Here is a 15290-nt window from a genome sequence, read left to right as displayed (position 1 = left end):
CTTCTCTGCACCCTGGACATGAGATGTGGCCATATGACTTGCTTTGGCAAATTAAGTATGGGTGGAATCTTTAAGATCCCACTGTGTGCTTCACCCTTTTTCCTTCTACCAGAGTGACCACCAGTGTTTCAGATAATGGCTACTCCATCAGCCTGAGCCCTGGAGAGGGGATGACAATTATCCAGAGCACAGCTCCCCATCAACCAGTAGGACACAGAGTGGAGCAAGAAAGAAATCTTTGCTGTTTTAAGTTGCTGAGACTTTCAGATTGTTACCATAGCATACCTAGCCTCTCCGGACTGTTACAGCCCTTCTGTCCCACATGTCAGCTTATATTGTATTGTGTCCATTGTGGAAATTACCAACTGATAATTTCCATTTGTTAGTTTCATTTATTGATTTTATTTCCACTCTGCAACCCACACCAAGTTCATGAAAGCTCCACGTGAGCCGGGTCCTTGTCTATGTGGTTCACCACCATACCTTCTAATGCTTGAAGTTTCCAGTGCATAGTCAGTAGGCAAATACTTGTTGATTGAACTTCTGATGGATTGCACATACAAGCATTTGTTTTTTGAATGCTATTGTGCCAACAAAACTGGAATAAATGCATCTTGCACTCAGCATCTCTGAAGCACCAAAGCCTAACATTTCACTCTGCTATTTGTGGATTGGGCTGACAGCTTGGGTTACACCCTTCCAGCTAATTCGCAGGAAACCAAGTTGCTCTCAAAGTTGTCACGATTCCATGCTCAGAAAAGGCCCTGCTAAAGATCATGTGCAGCAGATAAACAAAAATAAATGACACTTTACAACCATAAACCGTAAGAGTGAAGTCACCCAGAGTTTGGAGATAGAGTGGGACAGAAGTGATTCTGGAAACTGTTTTCACCACTAAAAGATGTTGTTTTACCCTTTTAAAGTTTTTTGTGCTGACTTAATGTAACTCCCCAGAAATGGCCAAGTCTCAAATTTCACTATTGTCATAAAATACTAGACCTGAAAAAAACCTTAGGGATCACTCAATTCAGATTACTCCATTTATCATCTGGCTTAATTTTAATTGGAAACCTCTTAGGGTCTCACCGATGTCTGCTGCGAGCTTAGAATTTAGAAATTCACATTAGAGATAGCGTTGCTCGAAGTTGTTCCCTTTTTTGGTACTATCAAATATGTTTAAAAATATTCTTTTCTCTACCACCCCCTTATGTAATCGAAATAACACTATAAAGATCACACTTATAAAATTAACCCCACAATATTTCTAGGTTTTATATTTTTGCTCACCTAGTATCTTTCCTTGATGTTTCAAAATGTCTAACATATTGAAGAAATAAAGCTCCTTAAAACTATGAAGTAGGACACAGTAGTCTCTTTAGGGACACTTGAAGAAGGTAATTGTATTCTATTTAATTAGCTTACTCTCCTAGACCTAACAGACTATATCCATAACAAGTACATTTTGTCTAACTTGCAAAAAAGTGCATTAACAAAAATTCACTAAACATTTGATGTGAAACTATCAATCCTTAAGAGATGGCAATTTTTATAATGTTGTTCACTTTTATTAAACAGGTCCTAATCCTGAAATTCAGGTACTACGCACCCACCTGCAGCTGAACATGAAAAACAAAAATAAAACCCAAGTGCTTCCTATTCCCCCTACGGGCTGAAAATGGGACAGTGTGAATATTTCAAGTCTCTCAAACACAAAGCTGTATTCACTCAAGGGAAATCATTTACATGTGGTTAAGGAAACAGGAAATTTTCACATTGGCTTTAATATTTACATTTTACCAAAATTTTCCTGAACTCAGTAATCATTACTAACACTTTTTATAGTATTAATTACTGCATCTTAAAAATAAAAACTAAGCAGAAAGTGTACAGTTGAAGAAAACTGGATGTCAGTCTATACAATGATTTACTTTTGGCATGACAGACTTTATTTTGGCACTTTCACAAATATTTTGCTTTACAGCAGTGACAAAATATTTGCCAGAAATTTTTCTTTTCCTGGCACGGATATTCCAAGCAGTTGTTATTCTATGAATTGAATTTCACTCTGCTTTGCACAGTTAGAGGTATAACCGTTCCTACCCTCTGTAATTGAGGGACACTGCGTGGCTTTAGAAAGCACTGTTTCCTTTTGGTCACTCTGAAGTGAATTGACTCTGTACGTGATGGGGCAGGAATTTGAGAATTAATTAAGGCCATTAAGGATTTAAGTAAACACTGTTCCAAGTGTTGCTTAAAAAATGTTTCTAATGAATTCTGTGGCAATTCCAGGGAATGCTCTCAAAATGAAGTATTCATACTTTATTAAAAGTAAATTGTATGTTGGAAAAGTTGCTTTTTTTGCTGTCTTCCTACTTGGATGGCTCACAGTTTAAAACAAAATTAATGGTAAAATAGAAAAAGGAAATGTTTAGTACAGAAAGTACCAGCCAGGGTACCCTCATACCTCCATCTCCTTCCCCAGGCATCACTCTTTCCAGCCACTCAATCCTAAAGCAGTGAGGCCCTCATTTTAACACACAGAGCCTCCTTGCCTACCCTCCTTCCCTGTAACGTGAGCTATTGTAGTCCACTTATTAGTTCTTCGGTTAAGCTTCAGTAGACACTTGGAGCACAGTTGCAAAGGTAAATCAATCTATAGGCCTAAGCCTTAGATACCAACATCAGGAAAGCCCCCTTCAGATCTTTGGAATTTAGAGTCTCAGAAGTTATTTGCAAAAGCAGGCATCTGTCTTAATATTGCCATCAGCTATTCAATAAAGGTTGCAAACTTCAAAATTCCCTGGCAGCCTTCCAATATCTCTACCTAGACACACACAGGATAATACATTCAGATTTCCTCTGGCCAATTCAGTAATAAACAGTCTTATCGACAGGCTCTTTGGTCTTGATTTACAGACGCTGTGGAACACTTAGAAATCAAACCCACGTCATCCTTGAGAGCAGACGGCCGTTAGCAAAGGGGAGATGTACATTTGATCAAAAATGTACAAAATTTATAACAGTGACATTTTCAATATTAGGCCACATGATTTATTCAGTAGTTTTTATGTTCCCAAATTACAATTTATGTCTATTCATAAGACTACAAAAGTTACCATTAGAATTGTCTGTGCTTATAAAATACCAACTTTTTTTTAAACTGTTATATATACTCATTAACACCAGTCTGCAACAAGTTACATAGAATCAGAGGCACTTCAAAGGCTTAAAAAGACGTTTACAACTTAAATGCATTTTTAAGAACAAAAACTTATTTTTCTTTAAACCTCTACTCGTACCTTCAAATCGCAAGAAATTAACAAATACAGTGGCCAAAGGAATCTGCAGCAACTTCTTAAAATACTGTTAGCATCTTTGGGTTTGCTGAGGCTTGTCAGTAACTTACATCAAATCCTCCCAAAAGAAGATCTGATTAGATAGATATGACTAAACAGTTTTGTAGTAATAATCCAATTTTACACATTAATTTGCTGTTGCAAATCTGCCCAAAGCTACAGGTAATGAAAAATAAAGCAAGTGTAAAATGGATAGTCTGACACTTAAAAATTTATACAAAGTGGAAGTTAAAGTTTACATATTTGAAAATCACATATACACTAAATTACCATTATCTGAATTTTCCAAAGACAAATTGCACCATGACAGCTACAAAAGGCATAGGGTTTGGTTTTAAGGGCACAAGAAGGGAGGGCAGAGGAGAGGAGGGCGACAACAGATAAATTAACAAAGTGAGACCAACTTGGTAAGGTCAATCTGAGACATGCTGACACAAATGAAACAGCTTTCATCATTGAGTCATAGGAAAAAGACAATCATTTTGATTTGCGCATAAAAGTTTAAACCAATTCCGTGAACATCGAGGGTTTTCATAACAGAATATTTTGCCACTGCTATTCACAGAACACTGCAGATGTTAAATTTTATGTTGTTCTAAAGAAATACATGAAATGTTTTAAATACAATGGGATTTTATCATTAAAGTGCCAGAATGGCTCTTTAATGAAAAAAACAAAAAACAAAGATCTTCATTATTCTATGCAAAAGCTTTATTTTGAAAAGTTCAGTGATCTCATAAATAGAGACACTAAGTTGGAGTTTTAAGCATAAAACTCCTTAGTAGGTGCCTTCTGGTAAGCAGCACTGGATGGTTTGCGTTCTCCAAGGTCATAGCTTCCTTCATCCTTCTTTCTCATGCGATACACCAACAGCAGGATAAGAAAAATTGCAAAGAGAAAGCCAATAACTCCACCAGCAATGACAGCTGAAACAATCAAAAGGAAGATGACTTTAGAAGAGATTCAAGGGTTGCAGACGTTAGCTTTATTGTCAAGCCCAATCTGCTTACATTTTTCTAAAAGGCTTAATTTGAAAACCCCAGTAAAAAAAAAAAAAAAAAAACTAGATTCAATGAAGCAACCTGGTAACTATGCAAATCTCAAACTCCTCAGGAAGGTACAGTAATTTCTTCGGTTAGTGTTAACAATACCACCCAAAAACCTCAATAAGAAAAAGCTGGCCTTGATCTTCACTCATTCCATACTTGAAAACTACTTTTGTCTTTTCAGAACTCACATTTCATATTCTAATTTTCTAATTGCTTTTTTCAACACAAAACATAGTGTAATTGACTTAAAATTTTAAAGAGTATATATGAAAAAAGCATGCAAATTTATTTCTATTCTTGGACTTGAGACTATCAAGTGTTCCTAAATCTTGAAAATTTTCCCCTTTAAAATATGTGCACTTCCATCCAATTAAGTTAAAATAGAAATAACGTTCTTAACACCGTGGGCAGTACATATGTGAACTGCCTTCCCCCTAAAGAACTTTTCCTTCTCTTTATTTTGAAATGTGGAACGCCTTCGAGCAAGACTGATGGATCTTCACACTCTGCCATCTCTCTACATCCAGTTGTTCTGGATCAATTCAGATGTTAACTTTCCCTCTTTTAGGCTACCTCCCATCCCCTGCACGATGGCTGAAGGAGCTGGTGGACAATAAAGACAATGTTTGCTGAGCCTCTTGCTTCTCGCTGTAGAAGCAAGCATCCGCAAGACTGCTTTCAGCAGAAAGGTGACAGCAAGCTTTGCTGCACTTCTGAATATCACTTAGACTAACAGAAGCCTATACAGGCACCCTCCCACCTGACACCCACCAGGATACTCACCTGCTAGGACTTCTGTCCGTTTAAACAGACTGTCTGAGTGTTTCTCAGTATACACATTTGTATCCTCTTCAGATGGGTCCATTTTCCTTTCTGAGTCAGAGAGGTGAACTTTCTCTTTATCAGTTTCCTCAGGTGACTGGTATGGGAAACAGGGAAAGATTACACTGATTTAAGAAAATGTGCTGGAAGGAAGAAATAATGAGTATACTCCAAAATTCCTTTTTATTCCCCCAAAGAATGAGTTTAGGAAATAGTTGGAATAATCACTTGTGTGATGTTTATAGCAATGGGTGAGTGTCATGATGGACCCATGTAGTTCATGGTTTTGCGTAACACCGACCGCATGATCAGGCAAGTCAGAGAGCTAGTGAGTTCCTAATAATGCTAAGGACATGGTGAGGTTGTTTTAGTGGACATTTCCTAAGATCTCTACTTTCTCACCACTCTTCTAACTTCGGGTCACCATCTCCCTCCGACTGCTCTAACCCAACAGCACTGCCCCAGTTCTCCTTACTCCTTCACTTCTCAACTACACAGGGCACGATGACAACAGCTCCCTTTCAGATATTCTCTCATGCCTGACTGGGCTTTTCCTGTCCCCACTCTGCAGGGAGCAACCCTCAAGCCTTACCCCTAATGCTTCCCCCTAGTCATATCACCTTCAGCAAACCCTGGACCAGGACTTCCGGGGACTTGGGTTGTGCAAGTAGCTCCTCCCTGATCATATCATACTTCTTTTCTCCACCTGGATTTCCTCACCTGTCTAATGAACGACACTCACAGGGTCTCAGACACTGCACAATGCTCAAGTAGAAATCTATGGGAATACCTCTCACAGCCGCCATCTCTAGTCAGCATTATTCCCAACAAGTCAGCAGCCTGCAGGACATTAACTGTTGACTGTACCACCTTTAACTCTACTCGTCAAGTCTAAGTAGTAATTAATTCACTGCTGAATCGGATCAGCCTCCTTTTCTATTCCCATTAATGGTGCTGTATTTTGGGGTGTTCCCAAGTTATCTATTTCGACGCATTTCTTATCATATGTTATCCATGTCACAGCACTGTCAATTTGCCTCCATCTTGCTCTCACAGTAACTTCTTCCCTTGGGGTCTCATTTCCACAGCTTTGTTAAGGTGGCCAGCACATCATACCCCAGCTCCCATCCTGCTTCGACCTCAGAACTGCATGTGTTGGGTAGCTTCCAGTCCTCACCCAATCCACCACTTACTCCCAGCAGAAAACCCTGTGAGGCCATTTCCACCACCTCTTCACCATCAAAAATGATTCTTAACATCTGTGCTGTAGTTCAGTGGTCCCCAATCTTTCTATGAAAAAAATACAGGCCTCCTACCAGAGGTTCCATTTCAATTGGTCTGACTTCAGGTCACCATCTCCCTCTGACTGCTCCAATCCAACAGCACTGTCCCAATTCTCCTTACTCCTTCACTTCTGAGCTGTACAGGGCACTATGTAGCTGGCACTGATTTTTATTGCTATTTAAGTTCTCCAGACAATTCTATAGTTTGAGAACCAGTGGGTTAGAGAAGTCCCATTCAAAGGAGTTGTTCATTCTCTAACAGTCTGAAGTTCTTGTTGGACAACATCACTGATGAAAACACTGTCAACTTCATTGAGGTTTAAAGACGAAATGTGGCTGGGTAGGGAGCCTGAGGTGAGAGGATCATTCGAGACCAACCTGGGCAACATGCTCAGACCTCATCTCTACAAAAACATTTTTTAAATTAGCCAGGCATGGTGCTGTGTACCTGTGGAGGATCTCTTGATTCCAGGAGTTGGAGGCTGGGGTGAGCTATAATTGTGCCACTGCATTCTAGCCTGAGTGACAGAGTGAGACCCTGTCTCAAAAAAAAAAGACTGCAGACAATAATCCTCAGCTCTACTACTCTTCATAAGTTCCTGAGAGCTTCCTACCACCTTCATCAGGATCCCCAGAGTCTAACATACCATGGCTCAGCAAAGCAACTGATTGCTTTCTGAAGGCTAGAGTTCATCCAAAATGGCGGCCTGCTAGTTAAGTCTAGAGGCTTAAAGAGTGTAAGAAGAAAAGACCTCACCTTCTTGGGCTGTGCCAGTAGCTCCTGTGGGACCCTGACGACATCATACTTCTTTTCTGCACCTTAAGGCCACCCTCATTGCTAGGAAGGACCATAAGCTAGACCAGGTGGATTCATTTGTACTCTAGGGTATGTAAGATCAGTAGGTCCCTGTCTCAGTGAGCAGAAAGCTAGGCTTCCACTGAAGGTGGTATGTAATAAAGTACAATAAAGAGTAATTGTCGTTCTCAAGTTGCAAGAAACTCTGTACTATCTAAACCTCAACCTGCTATGCTTTACAAAAAGCAGAGGCCATAGAAAAATGTTCATTGCACTGGTGCACAATATGCACTGAAAAGGTCACAGTCCTCTCTATTACTATGAGAGAAGAAAATATGATAGGCCTTCCCAGGCCTTCGGGTACCAAAAAAAAGCAGAAGAGAGCAGCTCATTGGCAGTATTTTTCCTGAATTTTTTCTATTCTTCTTATGAAAAGCCCATCATTAATTGGCTGCCTGGTGGAAGGACGGACAACAGATCAGAGAATGGGTTATCTGGGTTCTAGTCTAGAAACCTTTTCACTGCTCATTAGTACTGCTTTACTATCACAGGTTAGAAAAGGGAAGAGAAATATCAAATAGGTGAATACTCAGGTTTGTGACTAAGGAGAGAGGTAAACAAGTTCTGGTGAGAAATGAAATGGACATAAGCAGTCACTGTAATATGAGAGACTGAGTTTAATTTGTCCATATCCACATCATCTTTGTTCCATTGTTATTACAAATCATATGGTTTCACCATGGGATTTTTGGGTCCCTAAAGTCATTTAAGAGAGTTGATCTTTTCAGTTTCCTCTGACTCAGCTTCTGATCCGGCAGGCTGAACAAAGCGTGCAATCCAGGGATCTGAGAGTATGGGGACTGAAGGACTCCACATAACTGGAGCCGCCCTGCAGCTGGAAGTGCACAAGCCTCAAGCGGCTCTGGGTAGAAAATTCATTTTTCAAGTCAAAATGTTTTATCGTATGGAAGCAGAGGCTTGACTAAGAAGAAACCATTTTGTAATATGGAACTAATCTGAAATACCTTAACTCTTGTATGAATGTATGTGCAAAATCAATCTGCAAAAAGGCAGCAGGGATGATTAAATGAGGCCAAGATCTGCCACATCCATGTCTGGTTGTTTGGATGCCATGGAAATGGAACAGAAGTAAAAGCTTATGAGTGATGCTCTGCTCAAACAAATAATGAGATTCCTTTTTTTGCATTTTAGTCACTTAAATTTATAACAAACTAGAGAGGATATCTGTAACAGTGACATTAATGCCACTGTGAGACCGATTCAAAAGCAAAATCTACACTAATGGTATCCTAGAGGCAATGTTCAATTCGGCTGTACCACATAAAGACCAAAATGAAAAATTTAACCATTATTATTCATGTTATTCATGATCAATATTATCATTATCAGTGCTGCGAACAGTGTTCGACACACAATGAATAGCACTCAATAAATCTCCCATAAATGGATGAATTTTTATTATTACTACATTGAACACAAATGATAGTAAGAATATAGAAGTATTAAAATAGTTTGGGCTCCTTAATTTTTAAGTTCACCTGCCAAAGTTCTATATTTTTTATCTTGATCTGATGCAATTACTTCCTTAAAACCAATTTTTAAAAACATAAATTAGTGGTCGATTCATTGTTGTTAACAAACCAGAACTCTATGTCAAATTAAGTCTTGCTTAGGATACAACTCTCTATCACTACAAGCCAAAACTCACCCAGGAGAGTTTCTTCCCTCAAGCTAGTGAGTCCTAATTGTCTCTGACTTCAGCAGACTTAGTCAAGAGAAGTGGTCAAATAAAAATGTGGTAAGAGCCAAATGCATATTTAGTAGATAGTAGATAACTGTGCCACACACACACTTTGAGGCATTCAGTCATCCTACCACCAACTGCACCTACACTTTTCATTTCTCCCTTTCTTTTTTTGTTTCATTCACTCAACTATACATTGATACAGTAGCTTCTATGCAGGGATCCAGCATATGCCAGGTGAGTCGCTCTCAGTTCTCATAGGGCTCTCTCCCTGCCTTCCTACCGCCTGGCCTGTGAAGTCTACCACTAACAGTAATTGACTCTTCTTGGTCCTACAGAGAGTACTTCAATTTGGACAGGGCTGGCTTCCTGGCTGTTCCACATTTGTGGAGACCCGTCCAGCTGTGCCATTCACCATTCCAGTCACATGCACTGGGAGGATGGAGGAAGAGGAGGAAGAACAAAGGTACTCTGGGGCAAGGGTAAGAAAAGCCCACATGCATTCCTGCCTGAAGAGGGGATGATTCTTACTCTAAGGAAGGCCCGTCGCCACCTTCATCAAACAGCCTTCCATATCCATATCCTGTCTGCTGCTAAAGCTTGGCAGCATCTCATTTCTAATCAACAGATGGGTGAGCTCCAAAAGGGGATGCTTGTGCTTCTGAGTTTTCATAAGCCGTATGTTACCCCTGCACTGACTGCGAAGTCTACCACTACAGTTATTACACATGCTCATTTGGTGAACTGGCTTGGTCTCTTCTGCTCCACCAAATTCAGTTAATGCTTACAGAATGGTGACTATGTCTCAGGTGCCATGCTACCTGCACTCGCATTTCATCTTCTTCACAGCCCATAGGAAATGGGTTCAGAAGCTAAGAAACATGACTGGATCCAGGATTTGAAACGTAGGTCTTTGCCAGACTTTAATATGCATGTTCTGACTTCAGTGGGTTACCTATTAGTGGATGGTCAGCTAACTACAATATTAACAAGGTCAAAATCACAAGCTCCAAGTTTTCATTAGCTGGTCACTTTACTCAGGTCTAACGCCAAAGTTCTTATTCGGAATAAGTCAGCTCTCAAAATGAATATATACAGATGGACCCAGGTTCATCAACATCGAGAGAGGTCAAGGATTACATACTACTGATGACAGGCCTAAGAAGACTGAGAAATGACTTAGTGAGACTAGGACCATCTCAAGATGTGACCTGGAGTCTTCTAATTACGTAACCTACAAACCAGGAAACCAAAGAAACAGGGCTTTACTTCTTAACTGGGCTTCAGATGTTCCTTAAGAAGGAGGGCCATGTGAAAAATAGTTGTATATAATTTGAGCCAGGACGACAGAAATCATACGTGGGTAAATGCCAAAGTGATCAAAAAGCGTAAGGAGGAGCCATTTATAACACCACCATTAAGACCAGTTGTCCTTATACAATTTTAAGTGGGGCCTTTTAAAAGAACTGTTGTGTACATAGTTCATGATGGGCAGCTCCAAAAAAGAAGAAAATAATAAAAAAGGGACTGTGTGTACAGTCAGTAAAGTGGAGCATTTATAATAACCTGTTAATGCAATGCAATGGAAAATAGAACACACCTTTGTCTGAGCAGGTATCTTGTTCTGTATATTCAGCGTCGTGGTTTCTACGTTTGGAGCAGCACTAGTGAACGGTATCTTTGGAAGTGGTCGAGATGTTGTCAGCTCTGGACTCTCTACATCCTCATCAGCTCCTGGAAAAGTAAGTGAAGATGAACTGAGTATGGCGAATATGACACAGATGTCTCCATTATCAGGCACTATTGCCTGAGGTTGACACTGACAGAATCACATTCTTTCAAAATGCTGGCTCCTTAAGACTTCAGCACAAAGCTTCCTGTGGTCTTCACCACGATGAAGAAGTGATTTCAAAGGTGTCTGTGGGTAGCCTAGCAGGTTTTTCTTTAATATTATTATCCTCAACACTCAAGCAGCAGTTCTTTCACTTGCATGTTCCTTCTCTCCCTGCTTGACAAGATTTTTTCCCATCTACACTGAAACATGCTCCAAATATCAATACAACAGGCTGGGCGCGGTGGCTCACGCCTGTCATTTCAGCACTTTGGGAGGCGGAGGAGAGCTAGGATCACGAGGTCAGGAGATCAAGACCAGCCCAGCCTACATGGTGAAACCCCATCTCGTACTAAAAATTCAAAAATTTAGCTGGGTGTGGTGGCGCACGCCTGTAATCCCAGCTACTCGGGGGGCTGAGGCAGGAGAATCGCTTGAACACGGGAGGCGGACGTTGCAGTGTGCAGAGGTCACGCCACTGCATTCCAGCCTGGGGGACAGGGTGAGACTCTGCCTCAAAAGAAAAAAAAAAAAAAAAACTCACAACAAGACAAAATACAAAACAGGAAAACTCTCCTATGGCTGACTTTTTATTTCATGTGAGTTCCTGCCCACTCTCCTGGGTTTTTGTTTTGTTTTGTTTTTGTTTCTTTTCTTTTTTTTTTTTTTTTAAGACGGAGTCTCACCCTGTCGTCAGGCTCCATAGAGTGCAGTGGCACAATCTCGGCTCACTGCAACCTCTGCCTCCCAGGTTCAAACGGTTCCCCTGCCTCAGCCTCCCAAGTAGCTGGGACTACAGGCACATGCTATCACACTCAGTTAATTTTTTGTATTTTTAGAGAGACAGGGTTTCACCATGTTGGCCAGGATGGTCTCGGTCTCTTGACCTTGTGATTCACCCACTTCAACCTCCCAAAGTTCTGGGATTACAGGCGTAAGCCACCGTGCCCGGCTCTCTCCTGGTTTCACAGGCAGATTTTTTCCAATGGGGGTGGATACTCACTAGCTCTCGTCCTCACCATCTTCTCCACTCTGCATTCTACTCCTTCCAGGAGCATTCTCCCTGTCATCACTATTAATACTGTTTTGTTAAGGTCACCAGTATCCACAGCACCCAATGGCAGTTCTCAGACTCGCCTTCCTCTAGTAGAACTTCCTAGCACTACTGCACACTGTCAGGTGCCATCTGCTTCCTGATGAACCCTATTTCTTTGGGTTCCTATGAGTTCCTGGCTTCCCCCTTCAGCTCTCTGGCTATTCTAAGTCTCCTTTCCTGGTTTATCCTCCTCTACCTGAACATCAAATATCAAAGAGTATCTGAAGGGCTGTCCCTAGGCCTCTTCTTACTCTATACTTTCTCCCTCATCCATGTCTACAATGTCAATAAATGTCAATAAATGAGCTAAGCACAGATGATACCTAAATTTACATCATCGGCTTTTACCACCCCTCTCAAAGTCAGACTCATATCCAGTGGCCTTCCTGGCATTTTCACTTGAATGACTCAAAGGTACAACACACCTCTGAACATGTCCAAACCAGAACTTACGGTCCCTATGTATTCTCCCCGTGTGACCTTGTGGTGACTGAAACCCTCTGTTCCTACACACCAAAACTCTGACTTCCTCTTCCTCACCTTGTTTTTGAATCCATTACCCAGTCCTATCAATCTTATCTTCTTATTATCCCTCCACTCTTAACACCTTTCTACAGTTCCAGGGCCACCACTGCAATCCAAGTCACTACGACCTTTCCATGAACCGCTGTACCTGCCTTCTCCCTAATAGGCCCCTGAGTGCCTAACACAGTGTCTAAGACATAATGAGCTCTGATCTGGTATTTGTTCAACAAGTGACTTTCTACCTATCTGAGCATGATTTTTGTTTGTTGTTGTTGCCTTTTCACTAGAATAGCATTTGAGAATTTCTGACATTCAAATACAAATTCCTTTCAAGTGGATCATTTGTCAAATTTGTAACAACTCAAACGAACTCCAACTCTGTAACTCAAACTAATCAGGCTTCCTCAATGAATGACAAATACCTCTAAATTCTTCAAACAAAAGAAAATGGGTATTTTCCACAGAATCATATCAATGCAATAAGCAGGTGAGAAAACAACAGGTAACAGGCTGAAAACACGTGCGATGGCTATGGTTCATTTCTTTCATTTTCTTTTCTTGCTCTGTCACCCAGGCCAGAGTGCAGGGGTGCGACCATGGCTCACTGTGGCTTCAAACTTGTGGGCTCAAGCAATGCTCTCACCTCAGCCTCCTGAGTAGCTGGAACCAAATATATGTGCCACTGTGCCCAGCTAATATTAAAAAATAATTATTACTTTTTTTTTTTGTAGAGATGCGGTCTCAACTATGTTGCCAGGTTGGTCTCGAGCTCCTGAGCTCAAGGGATCCTCCCTTCTGGGTCTCCCAAAGTGTTGAGATTTTAGGTATGAGGCACTGTGCCTGGCTCCTGGCTGGTTCATTTCTTAATTAATCAACTGTCTCCTTTAATTTCAAAACATATATATTCATTACTATACAGAAGAAATGGCAGGGCATGTTGGAATAAATACAGGGTTTGGTATTAAAAAAGCAAACAAACCTAGTACTCGTTCTGGCATTTATTAGCTCTGTACTCTTAGGCAAGTAATACTTGAGTCTTGGTTTCTTCATCTGTAAAATGGGGCTAATAATAACTAACCCATGAAGGTACATATATATCACAAATACGTATCTCACAGACACGATACACATTTAAAGCACTCTACATAAACTGTTATGTAAACAGAGGTCATTAATAATGATGGGTCCAGAAATATAATGCTGTTTTATCAGCTGACCTAATTATCTATCAACATTTTATATATAGTATGCTTAATTCATTCCTATAATGAATCATTTTCTTACAAAGAATAAAACATCAATGAGAAATGAAAAATTTCAATCTAGGGCTTTTAAAGACCCCCTTGTTTCACAGGAATTACCAAGATGAGTCATCAATCTAGAAGTGGGATGAATCTGTATGAGGGAAGAGATTTGTAAAATAGTAAATCCCCCTAAAGCTGGCACTTTCAAAGTTAGAGGCAGGGCCAGGCACAGTGACTCACGCCTGTAATCCCAGCACTTTGGGAGGCCGAAGCCAGCAGATCATGAGGTCAGGAGATCGAGACCATCCTGGCTAACACGGTGAAACCCCGTCTCTACTAAAAATACAAAGAATTAGCCAGGTGTGGTGGCGGGCACCTGTAGTCCCAGCTATGGGAGGCTGAGGCAGGATAATTGCTTGAACCCGGTAGGAGGAGGCTGCAGTGAGCTGGGATCCCACCACTGCACTCCAGCCTGGGGGACAGAGTGAGGCTCCGTCTCAAAAAAAAAAAAAAAAGGTAGAGATAGATGGGCAATCTGTCTCAGATGGCTCTTCTGCTTTCAGTATCTTTATTAAAAACATTAACTCTTTCGTTTGAACCAGAAATCTGGGAGCCCCACTGAATACCTCCTCCTTCAGGTCCCACTGTTCTCCCTGTCTGAAGTAGACTACTCCAAGGCCTATTTCCACCTGGGAAACTCCAGATCACACTATCAAGTACAGCATCAATATCACCCCCTCTCTGAAGCCTTCCTTGATCTCTCCATCAGGGCACTGTTTCTGTCTCTATGTTCCTATGCTCACTCTCTTATTTTATTTTATTTTATTTTTGTTATTTTTTATTTATTTTGAGAAGGAATTTCGCTCTTGTCACCCAGACTGGAGTGCAATGGCGCAATCACAGCTCACTACAACCTCCGCCTCCTGGGTTCAAGTGATTCTCCTGACTCGGCCTCCCAAGTAGCTGGGATTATAGGCATGCGCCACCACACCTGGCTGATTTTTGTATTTTTAGTAGAGATGGGGTTTCGCAATGTCAGGCTGGTCTCGAACTCCTGACCTCAAGTGATCCACCCACCTCAGCCTCCCAAAGTGCTAGGATTACAGGCGTGACCCACCACACCCAGCCTTATTTTCTTTTTTAAAACAACATTTTCTTTTACTTATGGTATGAATGTGTCTCCCCAAAATCCATGTGTCAAAACCTAATCTCCAATGCAGCAGTATTAAGAAGAGGGACTTCAGGAGGTGAGCAGGTCATGGCGGCAGGGCCCTCATGGAATGGAATTAGTGCCCTTTTGAAAGAGGCTTGAGGGACACTGTTCCCTTTGCCACGTGAGAACGCAGCAAGAAGGCACCACCTAAAAAGTAGAGAGAAAGCCCTCGCCAGACACCAAATCTGCTGTGCCTTGATCTTTGACTTCCCAGCCTCCAGAACTGAGACCAATAAATTTATAAATTACTCAAAGTATTTTGCTATAGCAACCTGAATGGACTAAGACAACTTACAAAAATAATACTTTT

General features: G+C 41.0%; 1 protein-coding gene across 4 annotated transcripts in view; it reads right to left on the bottom strand.

Moving 5' to 3' along the window:
• Nucleotides 1-1923: 1923 nt before the first annotated feature.
• Nucleotides 1924-15290, bottom strand: part of SDC2 (syndecan 2) — a 116344-nt gene continuing 102977 nt past the window's right edge. For all 4 annotated transcript variants that reach the window (XM_011978673.1, XM_011978675.1, XM_011978674.1 and 1 more), the window contains 3 exons: nt 10672-10805; nt 5189-5324; nt 1924-4282 (listed from right to left, as the gene is read on the bottom strand). In XM_011978673.1, the coding sequence (XP_011834063.1) occupies nt 4119-4282; nt 5189-5324; nt 10672-10805 (434 nt within the window). In that variant the 3' untranslated portion in view covers nt 1924-4118. The remainder of the gene's footprint in view (nt 4283-5188; nt 5325-10671; nt 10806-15290) is intronic.

The sequence above is a fragment of the Mandrillus leucophaeus genome, unplaced genomic scaffold (assembly GCF_000951045.1).
Source record: "Mandrillus leucophaeus isolate KB7577 unplaced genomic scaffold, Mleu.le_1.0 Scaffold198, whole genome shotgun sequence".
NCBI lineage: Eukaryota > Metazoa > Chordata > Mammalia > Primates > Cercopithecidae > Mandrillus > Mandrillus leucophaeus.
The sequence above is the reverse complement of the archived record's forward strand: the minus strand, read 5'-3'. Positions and strand labels throughout refer to the sequence as shown.